Source organism: Nesoenas mayeri (genome assembly GCF_963082525.1).
Source record: "Nesoenas mayeri genome assembly, chromosome: 2".
In the NCBI taxonomy this organism is placed as follows: Eukaryota; Metazoa; Chordata; class Aves; order Columbiformes; family Columbidae; genus Nesoenas; species Nesoenas mayeri.
Genome location: NC_137543.1, coordinates 159,249,228 through 159,269,818, shown reverse-complemented (window position 1 = coordinate 159,269,818; position 20,591 = coordinate 159,249,228). Strand labels below are relative to the sequence as shown.

Sequence of the window (20,591 nt, the reverse complement as noted above, 5' to 3'; positions counted from 1 at the left end):
TGAAGTCAGGTCAATAATTACACTGTATCTCCCAAAGCAATACTAAAAAGGGAGAGAAACGCCAGCAGTAACCAGCATCTCAGTGAAGATACCGCAGGTACCGCAGGGGTTTAAAAGATATTTAGACAAGGTTATTAGGGCCGTGGTTTAGTGTTAGAATGAAGTTACAGTTGGACTCGATGATCCTGAGGGTGTCTTCCAACTGAAATGATTCTATGATTCTATATTTCTAACATTGTGTGAACAGACACAAAGTTGAGCCAAAGGATGAAGTATCCAACTCTTAATTTAACTTCTTCTCCATCTTGTTCTTCTCCCATCTGCCACATTGGGAAAAGCGAAGCTGCCGGTGGGAGAGGACGGGACGGGGTCTCTGTCCTTCTGTGCTCAAGGAATTTGGGTTCTCAGAGTCAAAGGTTCTCGCGTTTTATAGCCCTTGGTGTGTGTCCATCCTTTTCCTGATGACAGAAGAAGATCTATTTCCGTATACAGAGGTATTTTCAGTTCGCAAAAATTCACCCAGCAGAAGAAATTGCTGGATTTGAACTACGTGTGCAGATTAACTTAGTCAAAAATTCCAACTACCTACTACGAGTCTTAAGAACACAAAAATGAACTGAACTGTTCTGTAAAGAAAGGTACGCGTAAAGTTTCTTGGGGTGTTCTTACCTTTTTTTCTTCTTTAAAGACAAGAAGTCAGTATCAGGAGATGGATTGTGAAGATTATAGTCTTTAAATGGGTTTGATTTTTCTTTCAATAAGCAGCTTGGTCTATTTAGGTTGCAAGTCTGGATCCTTCTTACTATGAAAAATAGCGGTGGGGTGCCTGTGGACCTTTTAGATTTGGAAATGGGAGGGGAAACCCTAAATTCCTTAGGGCTGGTCCTGGTTGCGGACAAGCAGAGCTCCAGGAGTTGCAGGAGGAACGTGTACATGGGACTGTCAGTAACCTAGAAAGGCCTGGGTAGGTGATGGTGATGGACACTTACTTGATGGACACTTACTTGACAGCCATTAAGCAACGGTGGTTTCTTTCTTTTCCTGAAGGTCACTGTTAGGTGTGTGCCAAGAGAAAAATATATTAAGGCAAGTGGCTTGTAAGCAAGGCAGCTCCCCTTGTGTTAATTGAAGAAACTTGTGGGTAGTAGCTCTAAGGAACTAAATCTGTTTAGCGACCACTCTGAAAAGTCCCCCAATGATTTTGCTTTAGCTAAAGACACTTCTATTTTAGTCCAGAATCTCATTTGTTAGTTAGCTCATTTAAAGGACATCTGAGGCATCGTTGGACGGTATTTACTAATGTAAGGTGATGGCTGAACTCCATCCGTGGTTAATGAAGAGTCTGTTCTTGCTGCTGGGGGTTCAGGATCTCTGGCTCCTCTGTCTGCAAAGGGGTAGCCTCAAATCTCTGCAAAAACCTCTATAAAAGGCTATTAAAGAGAAAAAAAAAAAAAAGATGTATCTTTACCAGAGCAACGTAGCAAGTGATAGGACAAGAGAAAATTGCCTCAGGTTATCCCAGAGAAGGTTTAGATTGGATATTGGGAAAATATTCTTCATGGAAAGGGCTGTCAGGCATTGGAACAGGCTGCGCAGGGCAATGCTGGAGTCACCATCCCTGGAGGGGCTTAAAAGACATTTAGACAAGGTTCTTAGAGCCGTGGTTTAGTGTTAGAATGAAGTTACAGTTGGACTCGATGATCCTGAGGGTGTCTTCCAACTGAAATGATTCTATGGTTCTATATTTCTAACATTGTCTGAACAGACACAAAGTTGAGCCAAAGGATGAAGTATCCAACTCTTAATTTAACTTCTTCTCCATCTTGAGCTTCTCCCCATCGATACTTTTCTATAAAGCCAGTCCTTTTCCTCCATCAAAACCCTCTCTTTAAGCAAGCGGCAGCAAGTGTTTCAGCTCCAAACAGAAGCGTTCTCTCCCATTTCTGATATTTGGGAAAGCATACAGCACCAAAGCCTAAAATAACACAACCGTGTTGCACATTGGGATGGTAACGCAGGGAATAAGCGATCAGAAGAATATTTGACTGCTTTGCTTTCAGAAAAAAAGGTCAATTTGTATAATTGGTACTGGTTTTTAGTAAGGGCAGCACACTGTAGAAGAGGAAGGGCTTTCGTTACTGCATCTTAATACCTTGATTGGGAACATAACCCATGTGAATACTCATGGTCAGCACCCTGGAAGATAAAATTAGTACTGCTGGCTTCCTTCAGGATTAGTTTCTCCACTCGAGAATCGTTTGTAGCAATAGGAAATAACAATATATTAAATGTTCATTAGCATGGTGTGGCTGGAAATTGTGTTGACCGTGAGCAGGGTAACAGCAACCAAACCCAAGGCATTAGGAGAAGGGCCACTGGAAAAGATATTGTATCAAATGTGCTATTTTTCTCTATTTTTTGTTTGTTTAGCTAGTGGTGGTTTTACCATCTACATTTCCAGTGCTTTGGAGATCATTCTAAACAAGTCTCTCATTTAAAAAAAAAATAGAAGTCTGTATGGGTATTGCATGAGCCATTAATTTCCATCCATGTACTTGAGATGAGGCCAGAAAAACGTGCAACTTTGAGTCGTGTATTTCAATTCCCAGTAACAACTAGAATAATAATGTTGGCAGGAGTGCCCCTTCCATAGAGGTTTTACTCTTCTGTTGTTGTTTTCCCTTTTTGTTTTTAGCCACCAGCTAAATACCTCCTACCAGAACTGACAGCATCAGACTATGGGAAGAAGTGTGTGGTCATTGATTTAGATGAGACTTTAGTGCACAGTTCATTTAAGGTAAGTAAAAAAAACCCAAAGCAGTTTCTTGGTGATTTGAACATGTCCGTGGATGTGGTAGAAGCCTCATAACACGTTAACTTGTCTCACCGGCTCTCCTGGTAGTGCTCATCGTTACTCCTCTGATTATTCATCCTAATTTAAGCTGTCAGAGTAACACAGACGCCGCTGGTTTTTTGATTCTGAGCAAGTCACAACGACTGCAGCGTGGTCATTGACTTTGTGGCTTTAAACTGTGACTATTCCTGGGTTTTAATGGGTACAAAACCTGTTGCTCTGGAGATACAGTTTTATTTTTGATGTTTAAATGATGCCGTAGTTAGTCTAGAAGAATGGAAGCTCAACACAACTTCACGCTAGGTAGATGTACCTTAAACCACTGATTTCTGTGCTGGTGCCAGAGATTGATTTCCATTCAGGCTGCTGTCCCAATCGCAGTGAGTGTTTTGAAGTATTTAGTGTTCACAACAGGAAAGCAAATAACATTCAGCTGTTGCTGATGAGTCGCTCATCTCGTAGAAGCGATTTTTATAACCCTTCAGAATTCAGCATGTGGTGGAAGTCGTGGTATTTTTCTATTGTTTAAGTCGGGCTAAAGTTAGAAGGGGAGACTTCAGAAATACAAATAAACTGGCTCAGAGTACCGGTAGTATTTCTGACTAACAAATATCAGAAATGGTAAAGTGTTTGTTAGTTTTATACTTCAATATTGGAGAATACTGAAGAATCAAGAGTATATTTCCAAGCTAGAGTTACCACCAACTTTATAGTTTTGGTGGCACAACATTTTTCACTGCTCGCATCAGCTCGGCGTTTGAATCCTGCATTTAAATATGCAAACCCTAATTCATCTTGTGGTTAGAATCTGGCAACACGCTGTCTTTGTTGACTTAAAAAAGACCTTATAAGGAGATACTAGAACAAATATTCCTGTGCCTCAAACTGAAACTAAGGTTCTTCTCTGTCTTTACTGTTCCTCGTGGTCTGTAAGAGTTTGTGGTGGCGAACAGGAACCTCTAAACCTCAATGCCGGGTCATTGTCTTCTCTACCCAGACTTGGTACAGAAGAATTTTTTAAGGGGACTAGAAACACAGCTGGATTGGGGAGGGAAGGTTCTGCCTTCCTAATTAAAAGAGACTCAAAAATAGTAAGGGATAAAACATCTAAATTTACATTCAAATAATGGAATATTAGGCTTAGTGTTACCTGAATGACCTGTTGGAGAGCAGTGTAGGGAAAAGGGACCTGGGGGTCCTGGGGACAGCAGGATGACCATGAGCCAGCACTGGGCCCTTGTGGCCAGGAAGCCAATGGTACCTGGGGTGGATTAGAAGTGGGTGGTCAGTAGGTCAGAGAGGTTCTCCTGCCCCTCTGCTCTGCCCTGGTGAGACCACACCTGGAATATTGTGTCCAGTTGTGGCCCCTCAGTTCCAGTTTTCAAGAAATACACCTTTAATGGTTGGATCCTTTCTTGTAGGACTGAGCTTTGCTTTTATTGCAGGGTCCTTTCTTAGTGGGCTCGTTTTAATCATCCCATTTATTCAAAGGGCATTTACATGACGTTGAATAGATATTTCAGAAAAATCAAAAGGTTATTCTACTTAGTCTTGAACACTGAATAATGCTTTGTATTAGGAGAAGAAAACTGGTCCTTTTTTTCCGTGAAATAAATAGAGTTGGGCAAACACTGGAATTTCTGCACTATTGGAGTCGTAGGGCTGTGCTGGTTTGATTTCAATGTGAAGCCCTATGGTAGCATGTGAGAAAACTGAGCGTTGGAGGAAAATGGCCTTAGTTGTGTGGTGGCTGGTACTGCCCGGTGCTCCTGTTCGGACTTTATTTCATAAAGTGATTTTAACACTTATTCTGCCTGCAAAATCAAGTTACTTGTGCCATTTCTTTAAGATGCCTTTTTTTCTTCCCTATGTCAGCTCTACCAGGCAGGTCTCTGCTTAAAAGCTCTAAAAACCCACATAAATTTGTGATTTTTAGTACAAAAGGCTTTATTTAAAACACATGATGGTTTAGAATTCCTAATTCTGTTATGAAATAGGCTTCATATTTCAAATGAAGGTTATTTTTTTTTAACACAACCAGAGAGGCGGATTATTTAAAGTGCACTTTTATGAAAGCAGCAACATCTGAAGGAGGGTAATTCTTGCCTTTTTATGCCCTTGCGTATGTGTGAAGCTTTAAGCAGGTACCAGTCTTTCATGTTAGGTGCATATTAAAGGAATAAAGTTCGGGGTGCTTTGGCAAGAGTAAAAAAGGAATAGATAGACATTATACTTATCATTCCCATCATAAAACAATAATAGAAGCAAAAATCATAAATTATTAAATCAAGGAGATGTAAACATGGTTTTGTATAAAATGAATTAAACCACATGCAAGTCTGGAATGCAGTCGTATTCAAAACTGTCTGTGAAACTTTTTGAGAACATTTAAAACTCTGAAGCTTTTTTTTTTTATTAAATAGAAACAGTTCTAGGTGAAGATTTTCTATGGAAATACATTGTCTTCTTTCACACTGTCTTTGCGGGTCCCACTCGGGGCATCTACTGCTCCACGTCTGCAACCCCTGAAGCCTTTACCCAGCAAACTCTTGCAGATCCTTCTCCTTGCCTTCTTCTTTCTCCTTGCCTTCTTCTTTCTCCTTGCCTTCTTCTTTCTCCTTGCCTTCTTCTTTCTCCTTGCCTTCTTCTTTCTCCTTGCCTTCTTCTTTCTCCTTGCCTTCTTCTTTCTCCTTGCCTTCTTCTTTCTTCTTGCCTTCTTCTGCCTCCTTGCCTTCTTCTCCCTCCTTGCCTCCTTCTCCCTCCTTGCCTCCTTCTCCCTCCTTGCCTCCTTCTCCCTCCTTGCCTCCTTCTCCCTCCTTGCCTCCTTCTCCCTCCTTGCCTCCTTCTCCCTCCTTCCCTTCTCTGATCTGAAGTACAAGCAGGGGAAGCAAATACATAGTTGCGAGTAGTTTGGTTATCATGACAAAGTCTAAGGGTGAGATTTATTTGTTAGTAAAAATTCAGTTGTCTAAACAGACTCTGTTTTTCTCAGGTCGCTGTTGCTCCTGGTGAGAAAGTTTGGTCATATATATATATGTACTTATCATATATATACTTATCAGTGGGGAGACCCCTCTCTGTCCTTTTCAGAAGCAGAAAGAGGGATGTAGCTTGGAAATCACTTGATGCAGGCTTAAAAAAATAGATTGTGTTTGAGGCATTCTCTAGATCTTATTGGCACAGTGGTCATCGGCAGGATGGAATTTTCCAGCATCAGAGGTTTGGTTGCCAATAGTGGTTGGTCAGGACGAGTGGATTCAGCAAAGCTTCTCATGACACAACACTTGACATGGGTTCAAACCATCTTCCTTAGCACTTTGCTACCGAGAGAGGGTGTTGCCCTCTGTATAAATTCTTACGGTCATTTTACTCTCCTCACATGAAGGTTGTTGAACTGTATCATTAGGTCGTTCTTCCACGGAGTGGGATCAAAGTGGTGCCGTCAGGTTGACAGTGCAGGTTTCTTCTTCCCTACCATTTTTCACAGAGCACCTCTTCAGGCTCACCAGTGTGTGATCTCCTTCTCAGTCTCTTTTCCTTGGCTGCTTCTCTGCTTTCTTGCTGCCCCAAATGGATTTTACGACTGTTTCTAGTCTTGCACGTTCTCCAGGGCCACCACTGTGGTGGTACCTGAGATCAGTAGATCCACTAATCCAGAAGACCAGCTGGGAAGGTCCATGCAGGTCTGAGAGAGCCAAGTGAAGATGTTTTCCAGCCACACAACCTCCAACCTTTATTTTAGACTGTTAGATGTGAAGTTTATTGTCTGTTCATCATCCAAACTGTATTTGGCCGCTCGGTGTCTCACCCATTTCCCAGCTGGAGATTGTTGGGTGAGTTACAAATTTAAACTGGGCATGTCTACATGACTTTTTTTGTCGTGGACGTAACGTGTGAGCCGCACCAAAGGATCCTGCCCAGTTCAATGTTCATTGGAACCAGTAAACATTCTTATCCGTGCGTCCTCCAACTATCACTGCTGCCCAGCCAAAGTTAGACCAGGGGCTCTTCAACTCTCTACAAGGACATTTTCCAGCTTTCTAAAGTAATTTCCTTGACCAACAGGTTTTCACAGTAAGTCTAAAGAAATAGCTCATATCCAACAGGCTAGAAAAATGGATTTGAGGACTTGGACAGAGTGTGCCCGCTCTTATGAATTAAAATGGTTTGGTTTATACGTTTAATTTGATTGGTATAGCATGTTCTTGGGTATGACATCTTAAGAATCATTTAACCATATGACTTAAGTCTTCCCTTGTTGCAGCTTCTGATTCAAATATAAGCTTTAGGTGTTACTTTAATTAATTACTAATTGATGACCCAGAGTAGAATATGGGGAGCACATAGCTGAGTTCCTTTGCTATCATCCACACAGACTTGATGAAAGGGTTGTGCAAATGGGTATTTATGCTGGTGAACACACTCAGTGGTAGTGGGGGTTATTTAAACAGGAAAGAGGGAGGTGCAGTGTCTGGTGAACACAACTCACACAGAGTTAATACATAATAATATATATTAACTTTTTATTGAGAAGTGAGTGCTCTTCTCTTTTATGCCTCTGAAATTTTCCCTCTAATATATTTTAATGTTGATTTATGTCCTTGTCGTTCTTTCTAGCCAATTAGCAACGCTGATTTCATCGTTCCTGTTGAAATCGATGGCACCATACATCAGGTAAGCGCTGTTGTTCAAGCCGTGGGACTATGTCCCAGAGCGTTTCCTTTCTTTTTGTAAACTCCATAACTTGTCTTTTTGCTAAATACAATATCTGTGTCCTCTGGGATGTATCATCCAGCCATGTATCATCCCTGTTTGATCAGGTACGTAGTTTCTAACTACTAAGTCTCGATTTTAGCTTTTCCAGTTGTTCACAATATCTCAGGACTTCAATACTTGACTCTTTATCAATTTTAGATCATTTCCACTTTGAAAATGTTTTAAGGATGGGTTTTCAACCCAAGCCCGGAAAAAAAATACTTGAATACTTAATTTCTCTCCACAGACAATCAGGACATAAATTGGCTTTAAAATCCTTTGGTAGTTCATAGGGACAAAACTTTATAAAAGTATTAAGGAAGAACAGACATTTCTTCAGTTCTTGTGGCAATCTGTGTTTAAGTTCTGTCTCCTTTTCTTCCTGTAAGTAATTTAAGTTCCACTGATAGGACTTTTTATACACTTGAACATCTTTAAAAGGTCCACACAAAATTGCAAGGGACTAATTTTTATGTCTTACTCTTTAAGAACTTCACTTAAGACTTTGTGAAATGGTTTTCAGCAAATGCAAAACAGGCGTAATTTGAAAACCAGTGCCCTTCATGTATCTTGGCTTGGTGTGTTTAATCCGTAGTCATTTCTATAAATGTTGAATGAAATAAATTAGAGTACATTTTCAGTACTTCAGACAGACATTAAAGTTCTTGCTGGGAACGGGTTTTACTGGTTCATGTGGAGCTGAGCCTTTCTGGTATATGAATCTTGCAAATTGTTTGAAACGTCTCCTGTTGGTTATTGTAGATTAAAGATAATGCAGTTATTGAGTTGCAGATATTCCCTGCATGTGATTCAATGGAGATTTTAAATACTTTAAATTCTGAAGTGTTGTCTTTTATATGGATTGTTTTTACTTGGACTAATATGTTTGTGTTTTTATTCTGGAACAATTGATAGCTCATAAAGTTAGTTCCTAGTTTGTTTTATTTCCTGTTACAAAAACCATCCATGTCATTCTCACTCTCAAAATAATTACTAAACATCAGCCAGTGGACTGAAACATGTTTTAAAGTGATAGTTGCTTTGACAGTGTCTATACTGTGCCTGTTTTATGTAGAAAAGTTGAATATCCAGGGTAGTTAAACGTGTAATGTTCACCAGAGCTGAATGCTTGAAACATATCACAGAATCACGGAATGTCAGGGATTGGAAGGGACCTGGAAAGCTCATCCAGTGCAATCCCCCCATGGAGCAGGAACACCCAGATGAGGTTACACAGGAAGGTGTCCAGGCGGGTTGGAATGTCTGCACAGAAGGAGACTCCACAACCTCCCTGGGCAGCCTGGGCCAGGCTCTGCCACCCTCACCATGAAAAAGTTTCTTCTCATATTTAAGTGGAACCTCTTGTGTTCCAGTTTGAACCCATTGCCCCTTGTCCTATCATTGGTTGTCACCGAGAAGAGCCTGGCTCCATCCTCCTGACACTCACTCACCCTTTATATATCTGTGAACATTACTGAGGTCACCCCTCAGTCTCCTCTTGTCCAGCTCCAGAGCCCCAGCTCCCTCAGCCTTTCCTCACACGGGAGATGCTCCACTCCCTTCAGCATCTTTGTTGCCCTGCGCTGGACTCTCTCCAGCAGTTCCCTGTCCTGCTGGAACTGAGGGGCCACAACTGGACACAATATTCCAGGTGTGGTCTCCCCAGGGCAGAGCAGAGGGGCAGGAGAACCTCTCTGACCTACTGACCACCCCCTTCTAACCCACCCCAGGTACCACTGGCTTCCTGGCCACAAGGGCCCAGTGCTGGCTCATGGTCATCCTGCTGTCCCCAGGACTCCCAGGTCCCTTTCCCCTACACTGCTCTCTAATAGGTCATTCCCCAACTTATACTGGAACCTGGGGTGGTTCCTACCCTTTGGTATAACTTGGAGTTTATTCTTTGTTTCTTAAATGAGTAAAACTAGTTTTTAAGTGGTTTTTTGTATTCGATTCACAGTTGTATATTACTAGTTGTTAAAAACTAAAGCAACATTTATCATGTATACTTTGAATCTAATGTACAGAATATTGTGGGGTTTATTTTTGGTAGGGGAAAACGCTGTTCAAATAACAAACTTTCTTTCTAGAAGGGATGGAATTAATTGACTTTCTTCCAGAAGGCTGCGGCCTGGTTCAAGTAATCCAGGATAGGCTGTATCCATCCGAGCTGGCCTATTCTTGGTTACTTGCACTAGGAGGCAACCACAACTTCATATTCCAGAGAAATGCAGCTCAAGAACACATTGTATTTTCTGCTCAATGTTAAGATGCACCCAGCCCACAAAACAGGAGGTTACAGGAGCTCGAGTTGTCACAGGCAGATTTCTTTGTCGTTACTTGAACATTTTGTTGGTTTTTGAAAGGCAGTTCTTTGCATCCTATTTAATTGATTAAAATTGAGCTGGGTTTCTCTTTTGGTTTACAAATAGAATCTCTTTAGGTGAAGGCTGCTTTGAGGTATGGAAAATGTATGTGGAAATGCAAAATGCTTGGAAACAATTAAAGATAATTACTCGTGTTCTGCCATTAGCAGCTGTAAGTAGAGAGTCCTGTGAAAACATGCCTAGTGCTCTATTTGTGCCTTAACATTTGAAGAGTAGGTTTCATTTTAAATAACAGTTTTAAAAAAGGCTGTATTCCTCTGAATTCTTACTGTGATAAGGAAGAAATCAGTGAGCATACAGTACAGAAAAACTGTCTTTTAATGCCCTGAAGACAGTATATAAATCTCAGAAAAACGCCAGGAGCCGGTTAGTCTAGAGACTAAAACTGAAGACATCAGGCAAGGGAGGAAACATCCAAGCCACAAATAACCATGCAGCATTGAGATTCAAGTCCAGCCGCTACCAAAGTAAAGCGGGGGGGGAAATTCCAAATGAGGAGGAATAGGAGAAAAGAGCTGCAGTGTCAGCTGAAGAAAGCTTTTTATGTGAAGGAAACCAAAGAGATTTTGTAGCCCAGGATACCAGCGCGCTTGGAGTCGCTTCCAGGATCTAAGTAGGACTTCTCGAAATAAAAAATAACTTCGGGGGGAATAAGCATGTGGAGTGTTAAGATATGTTGCTCTGCAAAAACACCCAGGGTTGTTTAAAAGAATGGAGTGGAGTGGAATTGAATGGAGTGGAGTAGAATAGGATAGAGTGGAGTAGAATAGAATGGAGTAGAATGGAGTGGAATAGGAGGGAATAGGATAGGATGGAGTGGAGTGGAATGGAATGGAGTGGAGTAGAATAGAATTAGAATAGGATAGAATAGAATAGAATTAGAATAGGATAGGATAGAATAGAATTAGGATAGGATAGAATAGAATTAGGATAGGATAGAATAGAATTAGGATAGGATAGAATAGAATTAGGATAGGATAGAATAGAATTAGAATAGGATAGGATAGGGTAGAATTAGGATAGGATAGGATAGAATTAGGATAGGATAGAATTAGGATAGGATAGAATTAGGATAGGATAGAATTAGGATAGGATAGGATAGAATAGAATTAGGATAGGCTAGGATAGAATTAGGATAGGCTAGGATAGAATTGAATTAGGATAGGCTAGAATAGAATTAGGATAGGCTAGGATAGAATTAGAATAGGCTAGGATAGGATAGAATTAGGATAGGATAGGATAGAATTAGAATAGGCTAGGATAGGATAGAATTAGGATAGGATAGGATAGAATTAGGATAGGATAGAATTAGGATAGGATAGAATAAGGATAGGATAGGATAGAATAAGGATAGGATAGGATAGAATAAGGATAGGATAGGATAGAATAAGGATAGGATAGGATAGAATTAGGATAGGATAGGATAGAATTAGGATAGGATAGGATAGAATAAGGATAGGATAGGATAGAATTAGGATAGGATAGGATTTTGGAATGGAAGAAAAAATAAAATGGAATAAAATAAAACCAAGGGGGAACTGAAGGACTTGGGGCTTTTTAGAGAGGGAGAGAATGAAGGGAAAAATTTGGTGAGGCTTCATCCTAAGAGATCACATTCATTATTAATAAGGCATTTAATATGAGGAGCAAATGTGTTGGCCAGAGCCCAACAGGAAACATTTAAGGCCGAATAGAAGGAGAAACTCAAGTAGAGGAGGTTGAGGCTGCTGTGGTGGATCAGAGGCTCTAAACTGCCGAAATTAGACAATACGACTTAAAAATACTGTGTGCTTACAGCTAATGCTGACTAGTTGCAGTATTAGGAGACCCAGAAATTGCTTAAAAAGCGCATATTTGCAAATATTTGTTTTTATAAGCCCACTCCTGTCCACAAGCCTGTGGTTGAGGAGCTTTTGCTCTGGTTTTACTCGGTTGATTTACTGGGCGCTCTCTTGATGGAGCAGTTGGGTTATGTTGCAAGCAGCAAAGTTCATATCCTTGGCTTGGAGTTTGTAATTACATTCCACGTGGAAATATTTCACCGACAGAGGAGGAGATAGAGGAGGAAAGCGAAGAGGAGGTTTGTTTTGCTGTGGCTGAAAACACTGGGTTTTAAAAGGGAAATTAATACTGAATTCCAGCACTTACTATCCAAGAATGACTTCAAGACTGTGGGATGTCCCTCAAGAATAAGTGTGGAAATATTATTAATATCCCAAATATATAATTAAATGTCAACACATAATAAAATTCTAAATAATTAAGAGTTTTGTAATGAGCTGTAGAGTTAAGGCGTTACTCATCGTGCAATCTTTCCTCTTATCACTGGCAAGTCGGATAATGTCTTTCTGGGTACCCTGCAAGTGTCTTTCTACTTGTGTCTTTAAAAATTGAAGATACAATTTGGAAAGGAAACCCTACTTTGTGTAGTAAAATTTAAGTGGAAAATTAATTGCATTATTATAGGAGAAGAAATGACTTGATTTGTGCTTAGCGAAACACAGGATGAGTGTTGAAGGAAATCTGTGCAGTGTCTTTAATTCATAAGTTGTCACGTTTATTTGATTGGTGAAGTGCTGCTGTGGCTGTTTAAACAAATAAAAGGTAAACCTGGCTTATCGTTTAGTATCTATATCAAAGTTTGAATGTATCGCTTGAATTGGAGGGGCCAGAAATAGTTTAGCTGAACTTCACAGAAATAGCTTAGAGCAGATCAGGTCTTCATGCTCTGAGCTCTACGCTGCATAAAGTGGGAAAGTAATTAACATTTCTGCTTTAGTCATTAAGGTACAGCCCCATCATACATGTTTTTAATAAAACTTTGCTTTCAGCTTTAGGTTTTCAATTTCAAGTCCCTATTAGTTCTCGTTTTGCTAAAGGCTTTATTTGTTACACTTCAGTCCAAGCTGCTATTTCCATATATTTCTCCTTCAGGCTTTTTCTCTGGGTGCCTCGTGTTTGTTACCTCTTTATTAACCTGAATCTCCTAAAACACATACAATTAATCTAGCTCAACATATCAAAGACAGAAATTCTTGCAATTGCATCATTCCTCCCTGTATTCAGCCTTGAAATTTCCAGCATTAAGGATTATTTGCCAAGCGCCGAAGATAAAACGCCACCAGTGTTTTCTCTCCAACTTTTAATCTGAGCGCAAACAAAACAGATAAATACTTTTTCAAGCAGACTCCCCTCTTTGGCTTCCCGGTGTATTGTGAGCTGCTTGTCAGCTTCCCAAGCTGCAATTCTCTTATCTCGGTGGGTTTTTTTGCACATGCAAATCATCTTACTCGCTCTGAAAAGAGAAGCGAGGAGGCTCCAACCTTTATTAATCAGGTTGTTGACAGGAGCTGCGTGTTGGCGGTGCAAAAAGGCAAGATAACGTTGCAGAAAGCAAAGCTGCTCCAGAGAAATCCTGGGTATTTCCCGTCTTTACGGTAAGGTCACAGTAAAATACACTGGAGACCTCACCACCGCATTTAGAAAGCAGCTTTTGCTGCACATTCCGTGAAGATTTTTGGTGAAAGCTCGCTGCAGAGCCACACTATTAATAATTATCCATAACGAGCTACGGTGCTTCGCACCTGGAATTGGAAAAATGAAAGAATTAGCCCCAGGAAGAAAACAGTTCCCTATTGTGCAATTGCTGTCAGCATGGAGGTTGCATCAGATTGATTTATTCCTTCGGTAGAGCTCGGCAGGACTGAGGATCCCAGCACCAAAACCGCTCTGGTTGTGACATCTGAATCCTCTTCTTGAGCAGCCCCACTGTCTCTCTTCGCCTTTAATGAGGTTTTTCAAGCAGCGTCACTCCAGGTGATGCTGTAGCATAATCAGCGCGGGGCTTGGCAGCTTGTGCATTCAAATTTCTCATTACTGGATGTCTACTTTTATCTCGTATATGCTATATTTTTGCCTTTTAGCATTCCATCTGAACTCTTTCCACGCTAACTTTTGTCTCTTCCAGTGTTAGCATTACAGGAGGTGTTCTAAGTTGTTTTTTTTAATGTGTTTTTCCTTTTGCTTTAAACACCGTTTGACCCAAATTGTCACTGTCATTCCAGGTTTATGTGTTGAAACGACCACATGTGGATGAGTTTCTTCAAAGGATGGGAGAGCTCTTTGAATGTGTTCTCTTCACAGCCAGTCTAGCCAAGGTTTGTTCCTCCATTCACCCCTTCACGGTGCTGGTCACTGGACTTTTGGCTGGGTTTTCTATGGATAATTATTTCCACACTTGGTACTATCTTAATTTTTTCCCCTTCTTTTCTGCTTCTTTGTCTGACAGTGTGTACTTTTGTCTGCTAGTGTGTGGTAAGTGTTTCCATGGTAACACCATCACATATGGGCTTGGCTCATAATGTAGCCTCCATGCATTGCTCATAATGCCAATATGAAAGGCTGACAAGTTACCATGGTTATAGTGAGAAATTAGAACAAATAGCTTGCGAGTAAAGCCGTGTATTAAAGCTGGGCATGAAATAAAATAACCCTGCGTTGATCGCTATCAGAAATTTACTGCATCTCAAAATTTGGAACACGTGGGTTTTTGTGGAATCTCAAGTTAGAAAATCAGATGTTTCCTAAAGCTTTAAAACATCAACAGGAATATTTTGTGCCCTCCGGTAGCACTAGTACCTCGTAGGTAGTTTTGTGGTAGACGTTGCAGTAGTCGACATCTTCAGTTCTTTGGGGTTTTTTATCAGTGTTTTGTATTTGTGGTGTCTTGTTTGTAAAACTGTATTGATTATTTCTAAATAACGCTCTAGCGTAGCCATCTTTTACTCCAACCTAGTTATAGAGATGGTGGAAGGGGACAGGACCATGTTTAGATCTGTAGAGCTGCCTCTTCAGAGGATTCTTCCATGCACTGTTGGCCATATTCTGTTCAGTCACATTGTGAAAATCCCAAATAATGGAGCAATTTCAGACTGTAGTTCGATGTCTAGTGGTTTCATAGTCAAAAGATGATTGATTTCAACATCAGTTTTGTTTTTCAGTTTAAAAATATATATATATAAAATATATCCTTCAAGCATAAGTTATAACTACCGTTTTCATGGTGATTTCATGGCTTATTTGGATACTATTCCTTGGACAGTTTATTTCAATTGCTGGATTCTAAGCTGTGTCTCACTGAAAGTATCATCTTCTTATATAAAATGAGAATCTCCCAGTATCGCACATTGGTATTTTTCCTAATAACATACATCTTTGATCTTTTATGGCCCAATTATGCAATTTGGCAACCTTAAGATTCTTCCTGACCCAGTCGCTCCAAGGGCATCGTTTGAAAAAGCCGCAGGTGCCCTCCGTGCAGTTTATCTTCAAAGGCATATGAAGATGAATCAGCTGTGGAAGTGGCTTCATATGGGTTTTCTGTTAGCGCTGGCTGGTTTTAGGGTAATGTCAGGTGAGATCTCTGGATCCATCAACTTCTAGGTAACTCCTGGGGTAATTATTAGTTGGCCCTAAGTGTAAAACTTAATTGATAAATCACGGAAAACATTAGAGTGCAAGTTAACGTTCCGTAGTTATCTGTCTGTTAATCACCTCGGGTTTGCAGGCATGTGAGTTAATTAACAAGAAGCAGGGAAGAAAACGAAGAAAGGGTGTTTTGATCTGAAATTATTGTGTGTCCCTTCTTTGTATAGATCTGCGAGTTCGCCTTATCTGCCTGTTGCTAACGTCATGTTCCTAACTTCTATTTTTAAGTATGCAGACCCAGTAGCCGACTTGCTGGATCGCTGGGGTGTGTTCAGGGCAAGACTCTTTAGAGAATCCTGTGTTTTCCACCGAGGAAATTACGTGAAGGATCTGAGTCGACTGGGACGTGAGCTGAGTAAAGTTATTATAGTAGATAATTCTCCTGCATCTTACATCTTCCATCCTGAAAATGCAGTAAGTATTCTTAGTGCTCAAGCGTAACGTCATCTTTCTGGTCCTTGACCAGATTTTCTGATTCAGAAAATAGCTTTTCAGAGCGGTGACTGTGTTAGTTTATGCATTTTCTTAGACTGCAGGTAGGTTCTGATATTCACTGTGGAATGGTGAAGGACAAGGGCAAACTGATGTTGACAGGCGTGACTGTTCACCTACTTTTAGAGTTTGGCGTGAAGTCACAGAATCACAGAATGTCAGGGGTTGGAAGGGACCTGGAAAGCTCATCCAGTGCAATCCCCCCATGGAGCAGGAACACCCAGATGAGGTTACACAGGAAGGTGTCCAGGCGGGTTGGAATGTCTGCAGAGAAGGAGACTCCACAACCTCCCTGAGCAGCCTGGGCCAGGCTCTGCCACCCTCATTGGGAAGGAGTTTCTTCTCATATTTAAGTGGAACCTCTTGTGTTCCTGTTTGAACCCATTACCCCTTGTCCTATCATTGGTTGTCACCGAGAAGAGCCTGGCTCCATCCTCCTGACACTCACCCTTTATATATTTGTAAACATTACTGAGGTCACCCCTCAGTCTCCTCTTGTCCAGCTCCAGAGCCCCAGCTCCCTCAGCCTTTCCTCACACGGGAGATGCTCCACTCCCTTCAGCATCTTTGTTGCCCTGCGCTGGACTCTCTGCAGCAGTTCCCTGTCCTGCTGGAACTGAGGGGCCACAACTGGACACAATATTCCATGTGTGGTCTCCCCAGGGCAGAGCAGAGAGGCAGGAGAACCTCTCTGACCTACTGACCACCCCCTTCTAACCCACCCCAGGTACCATTGGCCTTCCTGGCCACAAGGGCCCAGTGCTGGCTCATGGTCATCCTGCTGTCCCTAGGACCCCCAGGTCCCTTTTCCCTACACTGCTCCGTCAGTTTTGAGAAACACCAAGTTGTGTAGAACCCCAATAACTAACTGAGCTCTAAAAACTGAAGCTGCCCTCCAACAGAGATTTTCTTTGGCACGGTAATTACAAAAAGGATGTTCACTCAAACTGCTTTTTTTGGTACTCCATCTTTTTTCGTTGTTTGAATGAAGGTATTTTATTAGACGAGATAATTAATGCTGTACTGGTTACTATTTGAGTTTTGTGTTCATGGCGAATGGGAAGGAAAAAATCAAGATCCTGTTGTGTTGTTACGCTTCTACTTTTAAGTATTTTTGTGATAACTCGCTTCATATTCAGAAATGTTAGTTGATAAGTTCATCACATTTTAAGAATAAAAGGCAGGCAACGATACTTCAAGGGACAACAATTAGGAGCAGTGAGCATTTTGACTGTATCTCGTATCAGCTCCAGAGCTGTGAATGCTCCAGCCTGTGCTCCATCCGTTGCTGCCATCGGTACAGATGTTCACATCTGTTCTGTAGCTGCCAGCACAGCAAGCTGGAACTCGCCTTAGATCTACCGACTTTTAACCAGCCAGGCTGTGCAACCCTTTCTTTGATGTTTTTAGGCTGCCTTTTTTGTGAACTGTTCACGTTAACATAGGAAATTTGTATCAGAAACACTGGTTTGCATCATTCTGTCTCTGGAATAGTGGTTTTTTTTAACATGAGCTACTTATGTTGCATCAATCAGCTTTTAAATGGTTGGTGCCACACATTGTTTAAAGTTGCTATTTGTAATAACCAGGACCTGCAGCACTAATTTATGGTCACGGTTAAAATTAAAAACCTGATCCAGATCATCACTCGGTACCTTGGAATTCAGTGCCAAGAAAATAATGAGCTGTAGAAATTTGGGAGATGAAATTAGGAACCTTGTCAGAGCGGTTTAATCATGTCTAGAAAAGTGCTGTTAGCGAACTGATATTTGAGGCTCTGCAGAAACCAGAGCTTGTAACAAGATCCAAGATGGTCTTTAAAAGGCCTCAGTGTACTTCCATAGTGAAGATACATGAGCTCTTTCCCCAAATCCAGCCCACATATTTAAGAAGCATTAATATATTCATTATTTTCTGAACCCGCCCTAATTGGAGAACTGTGCTGTACTCACTGTTGAAATATTTCCTGCGCAGCCTCGTGCCAGGAGGGGCTGTGGCTGCATGTCTGTGTTTAGTGACTCACACTGATAATAGCAGGGGAAAAAAAGACCTGCCTGTAAATAAAGTGTTGGTGTTCAGCTGGAGGAGAGAAGCTCTGGGGAGACCTTGTTGTGGCCTTTCAGTGCTTAAAAGGGGCCTGTAGGAAAGATGGGGACAGACTTTTTAGCAGGGCCTGTTGTGATAGGACAAGGGGTGATGTTTTAAACTAAAGGAGGGGAGATTCAGGCTGGACATGAAGAAATTTTTGATACTGAGGGTGGTGAAACACTGTCCCAGGTTGGCCAGAGAGGTGGTGGATGAACCATCCCTGGAGACATCCCAGGCCAGGCTGGACGGGACTCTGAGCAACCTGAGCTGGTGAAGATGTCCCTGCTCAGGGAAGGGGTGGCACTGGATGAGCTTTGGAGGTCCCTTCCAACCCAAACTGTTCCATGATTCTATAACCTGTATCTTCCTTCCAGTCTGTTCTGAGTACCGAGGCAGAGCAAGTTGAGCTCTCCAGTGTTGGCCATGTAGGTTACGTGGATTTATAGAAGGTCACGACAGCTCTTTTACAGTTGGATTTGGGGTTGGTGTTGCATACTAGAAAATGTGGACTAGAACCTCCTGCTCCACATGAACCACAGAATCATTTTGGTTGGAAGAGATCCTCAAGTCCATCAAGACCAACCATAACCTAAATCTAGCACTAAATCATGGCCCTAAGAGCCTCGTCTGTACATCTTTTAAACCCCCCCAGGGATGGTGACTCCACCACTGCCCTGGGCAGCCTGTTCCAATGCCCGACAGCACTTTCCATGAGTAATTTTTTCCTAATATCCAGTCTGAACCTCCCCTGGTGCGACTTGGGGCCATTTCCTCTTGTCCTATGGCTTGTTACTCAGGAGAAGAGACCAACCCCTTCCACGCTCCAACCTCCTTTTGGGCAGTTGTAGAAAATGCTAATTACTAGTAATTTGCCTCACTGTGATCGCGGTGAGAATTACAGGCCACCTACACGGGCAAAACTCACACGTTCTTCCCTCCATAAAGTCACCTTAATACCCCTTGGCTGCTTTGTTTCAGGTGCCTGTGCAGTCCTGGTTTGATGACATGACAGACACAGAGCTGCTAGATCTTATTCCTTTCTTTGAAGGACTAAGCAAAGAGGAAGAAGTTTACAGTATGCTCCATAAACTCTGCAACAGGTAGCCCTGAACTTGGACTGACTTCTGCTGCCAGCTCGCAGTTCCTCGAGGCATCTCCATCCTTTTCAGCCCTTTCAAATGTTAAGCTTTGGGGAGGTCACCCCGCTCAGAAGTGCTACTCTTGATCTTCCCGTTACATTGGACACAAAGGACAATCACGAGTGATGCTATTAAGCCTTCAGAAGCCTGACTCCTAAGGTCATGTGTTCAGACTACTTTTTTAAAAGGAAAACAAAAAAACAACAAAAAAACCACAAAAAAGCTATTTTAAACAGAACTCTTTTAATGAATTTCATAAACGGACATCTTTTACTGGATGAGCTTTTCTTAAAACATGCCAAAAAAAAAAGAAGCTTGTATTTCAGCAGTTGAATTTCTCTCCCTTTCTTCCCCTCCCACTATGCAGACAATTCTACCCCCTGCTTAGAGCAGTTGACCTGACTCTGAATTTTTTCTTACCGAATGAAGTGCCTTTTTGAATGTTATTTTAAGATAAAAATTCATTTTTGTATAAGACGTATTTCCAGACATCTTTTAGTCTTGTATTGTCTAAATGCTTTAAAAGGAAAAAGGAAAAAAAATTTTATAGAGCACTGTAATATATAACAAAGGAAAAAGTTAAAACAAAGATGCTGGGTTCCTGTTTCCACAATGACATTAAGTTGTAATTACATTTTGTCATGCTCAGAAGGTTGAAGCGTTTGTGGGAGGGGTGATTTGGGTTAATTACGCGGTTGTTTCACTGATGTGATTTTCTTTTTGGGCACAGTTTTGAACATATCTGCAGTTGGTTGAGTATTAGGGAACGATGGAATTGGGAAAATCAGGTGGCGAATAGATCTAAAGCACCTTTTCTTCTAGACAGATCAAGTTCTGTTGTCTCCGCTTACGCACAACTGCCATGCCTCTTGTTTTCAGAAAACCATTATCTTGGGAGAATGAGATCTATTTATTAGTTTAAGATGCTTTTCTTAAAAAAAAGAAACCCCATCTGGGTAAGCTGGATCTGTATGGAGCTGTTTGGAGTACTTCTTTCTTTTAATTGCTGCTACTGTATCCTCACCAAATGGAGTTGACCATCGGCTGTTATACTGTTTTTGCCACTGTGCCTGTGCTATGAAACATTCTCTGTAAGCTGCAAACTTGGGCAATAAATAAAACGCAGGCTTCATAACCCACCCCTGGGTATTAACCCCATGGAATCTGATATAGCCGAGAACTCAGTTAAAGGTGACCTGGAAAGGATTTGTTAATATTTTGGTTTTCAATTAGGAAAATTAGTCCTTTCTTTGCTATATAACAATGCAAGAAGTATTTTTCCCACCTCTCTGATTCGTATTTCTTCTTCCCCAAGGCATGAGGTACAGATCAGGAGCTTAATCAAGTCTTGCTAGAAAGGCAGAAGTGACAAGCCTGGCCTAAAATTGGTCC

General features: G+C 41.3%; 1 protein-coding gene across 3 annotated transcripts in view; it reads left to right on the top strand.

The window, feature by feature from the left end:
• Window positions 1–20,338, top strand: part of CTDSPL (CTD small phosphatase like) — an 82,635-nt gene extending 62,297 nt beyond the window's left edge. For all 3 annotated transcript variants that reach the window (XM_080340356.1, XM_080340355.1, XM_080340354.1), the window contains 5 exons: window positions 2,696–2,797; window positions 7,472–7,528; window positions 14,058–14,150; window positions 15,709–15,894; window positions 19,039–20,338. In XM_080340356.1, the coding sequence (XP_080196482.1) occupies window positions 2,696–2,797; window positions 7,472–7,528; window positions 14,058–14,150; window positions 15,709–15,894; window positions 19,039–19,164 (564 nt within the window). In that variant the 3' untranslated portion in view covers window positions 19,165–20,338. The remainder of the gene's footprint in view (window positions 1–2,695; window positions 2,798–7,471; window positions 7,529–14,057; window positions 14,151–15,708; window positions 15,895–19,038) is intronic.
• Window positions 20,339–20,591: the final 253 nt, after the last annotated feature.